Raw genomic sequence first — 3,130 nt, forward strand, 5'->3', positions numbered from 1 at the left:
ACACACACACACACACACACACACACACACACACACACACACACACACACACACACAACATGCACATATATATATATATATATATATGGATCTGGCAGAGAGAAGGTCAGGGCTGTTTGTAGCCTGAAGCTTCTCCACTATTCATTCAACATAAGGAGGTGAATCTCATTCATCCTCTTTCATATTAGTAAAAAGGAAGGTAACACATATTAAAAACACCATTAGGCGCTCTTTAAGGTACCTATGGACGTTTTAAACCACTAGTGCTGTGTAGCAGTGTTTGGATAAAGTATGATGTCCATTTTGTTTATCTTGTGCACTCTATTGAGGATGAAGCAGACATGATACATGTTCCTGCTGATGCTTAATACTACTCCACTGAATATCGTAAGACAAATACATTTGCGAGCAACAGACAGAGAGGGAAAACAACAACAATAGGAAGCAAAAATTGTCCACAATGTCATTATTTCATCCATTTACTCCTTTTGATATTTGTGTGAAATTGTCCTGGTTAGCATCGGAATACTTTAGTTATGAACAAAAACGTTGCTTTTTTAGGTCACGAAAATCCTTCTTCAAACTGGACTTTTGTGTCTACTTCAATTCCAGGCTTACCTAAAATATTGATAAGAATGGAATTAATGGATGGAGTAAAGCTGTACCTGGCTCATCATGTTTTCCTTGTACTGCTTCTTCTGAGTGACTTTGATTGGCGGTTGCTTGGTAACAGCTGAAACCAGGAAGTTCATCAGGATGTCTTCGCAGTTCGCCATGCGGTCCACCATGGCCAGCAGGCTGGTGGGGACGTAGTGTGTGAACAGGTAGTGGTAGTATCTGACACACACACACACACACACACACACACACACACACACACACACACACACACACACACACACACACACACACACACACACACACACACACACACACGTAAAGGGAATAAGACAGATGAGGTTAACTGTCTATTTAGTTCTTTTACAAAAGCTTCCGTTCTGTTCTGTTTTGTATGGCTGTTGTGCTGCACTCTCAGCAGTGTTTGAGCACTAGATCACTGCCAACGGTTTCCTCCCTGCCAAGGTCTGCTGTCCCACACACACACACACACACACACACACACACACACACACACACACACACACACACACACACACAGTCATTTTCCACTTTTCCTCTTCACTCTCTGACTAGTTTTTTTTCCGATTTGCATTATGTTGCAAAAATAGTCAAATTTACAAAAACCTGGGCTAGTAGTCACTTTTAGTTACACTGACATTATTAGCAAACTACAGAGAATGAACTTAGCACACTGAAAGACTGGCATATTGATTCAGTTTCTATTCAGCCATTTACATTTCCTGCCATATGTTTTGAGGAATGCCTCTGCACCATATTGGTCATGACCTCTAGATTGTTTCTCTATGGCTTTGAATCCCTACTGTGTTCTTGGCGCAATGACAACATGTATACTTTCCAACAAGTATTATTGAGATCAGACCTAAAGCTCAGCTGCTAAATGTTATGGATTTTTATTTGCGCTTTAATAATATAAGCACAATGTATATTGCAAGTCTGACCTTGGGACGAGGCAGGTTAATGCTGTGATATATTCTGCAATGTATTCTTTGAATTGTGAATCACATGTGAGCTTATTTCTGCATCGAAAAAGCAAATAATAAAAATATATAAATGTAGTTAATTAGATTCACCCTCTGCAATTAAGTGTTTTGGTTAAATTAGAGTCAAGTCTTGAATAATGACCTCATGTTTTTTTAATGCATAATAAAAAGCAGCTGTCTCTCAGCAGGAGAACATGTGTATTGTGTACCTGTGGTAGAAAGCGGCCCCCGTGAGCACCATGGAGTAATCATTGGTCCATTTGGAGGTGTAGCCCCAGCGGGATCTGGAACCATCCCAGTAGTGGCTTCTCGCTGGATAACCAACGATACGCTCCGGAAAGCTTTGCCATACTCTAAATGCGAAATCCACCTGTGGGAGCAGAAATACAGAAAAAATGTCCAATGGAAAATAAAGAAGGTTATATTGTACGAGAAATTAACATATGAGGCAGAACAGATGGAGAAAAAGAGGGAGGAGAAGATAGGGTACGAACAAAAGGAAAGGAAAAGAGAGAAGGAATGTTAGGACAGCTTATTGAAAATACACAAAACATACTTCAGCCTTGCAGAAGAGATAAACCGATATCATTCAGATTTCAGAAAAGCTGTCTTCTGTCGTTCAGCCTGCAAAGCTGCCGTCAGAACCTCTCCGCCGCTTCACAGCATAAAGCACTTCAAATGGCATTGCAGTTTTGTTGGCAGCTTCCCACCCAGCTGAGAAAGTCTTCCTTTGAAATCAGATGTCCATTTAGTATCTTTAACAGATTCCCTTTAAACTGTATGAAGTCAAAACTGTTATCCCCACTCTGAACCTGAATGAACCTGACCTCATATAACTACTAGGGCCGGGACTTTAACGCGTTAATTAAGATTAATTAATTACACAAAAATTAACGCATTTTAATCGCACTTATTTTTGCACCGCGGAACATTTCTCACTGGATGAGTTTCAGGGGTACCGATTATACTGGAGCACCAACTAACGCTCATGACTTCAAACAACAACAAACCACAGTGAACAATAGTCAAACACGAACGAACAAGCTGATGAGACCGCTTTGGTTGGCCCCGTGGATGGGACATTTTGTTTTAAAAAACGGACGGATGGAAGCGTCGATAAGAGCACGGTTGTTTGCAAATTATGCAAAAAGGAATTTGCATATCACCGCAGCACATCAAGCCTCAAGTATCACCTCAATGCAAAACATATAGCAGCTAGCGTGGAAGCTAGCGTGGACGTTAGCCCGACTCGGAGTACAAGGACCCACACCCATTTTTAAATCAACTGTTGGTAAATCAACAAAGTCTGTTATGGCCTCTGAAGCAACAGAGAGATGTTTTCTAATAGTCAGGGTTTCCAATGTTCTGAATGTACTTGAAAGTATTGTGTTTTACTTAAAAAACAAAGTGTTATAGTTTACAGAAGGTCTACCTACCTATAGGCTACCTGAATCTCCGAAATGTACTATATTCCTAAATATGCTATTGCTACACTTTATGGCAAAAAT

At 40.4% G+C, this 3,130-nt stretch overlaps 1 protein-coding gene across 1 annotated transcript; it reads right to left on the bottom strand.

Annotated features, from left to right (window-relative positions):
• Nucleotides 1-665: 665 nt before the first annotated feature.
• On the bottom strand, nucleotides 666-2,265 carry LOC104947131 (exostosin-1-like; the record flags this gene model as incomplete). The annotated part of the gene is made up of 3 exons (XM_010773093.1): nucleotides 2,179-2,265; nucleotides 1,832-1,992; nucleotides 666-837 (listed from the first exon to the last, which is right to left on the bottom strand). Coding segments are annotated over exons 1-3 (366 nt in total), but the record flags the coding sequence as incomplete, so codon positions are not given.
• Nucleotides 2,266-3,130: the final 865 nt, after the last annotated feature.

This window comes from Notothenia coriiceps, unplaced genomic scaffold (genome assembly GCF_000735185.1).
Source record: "Notothenia coriiceps isolate Sejong01 unplaced genomic scaffold, NC01 NC01_scaffold00011979, whole genome shotgun sequence".
In the NCBI taxonomy this organism is placed as follows: domain Eukaryota; kingdom Metazoa; phylum Chordata; class Actinopteri; order Perciformes; family Nototheniidae; genus Notothenia; species Notothenia coriiceps.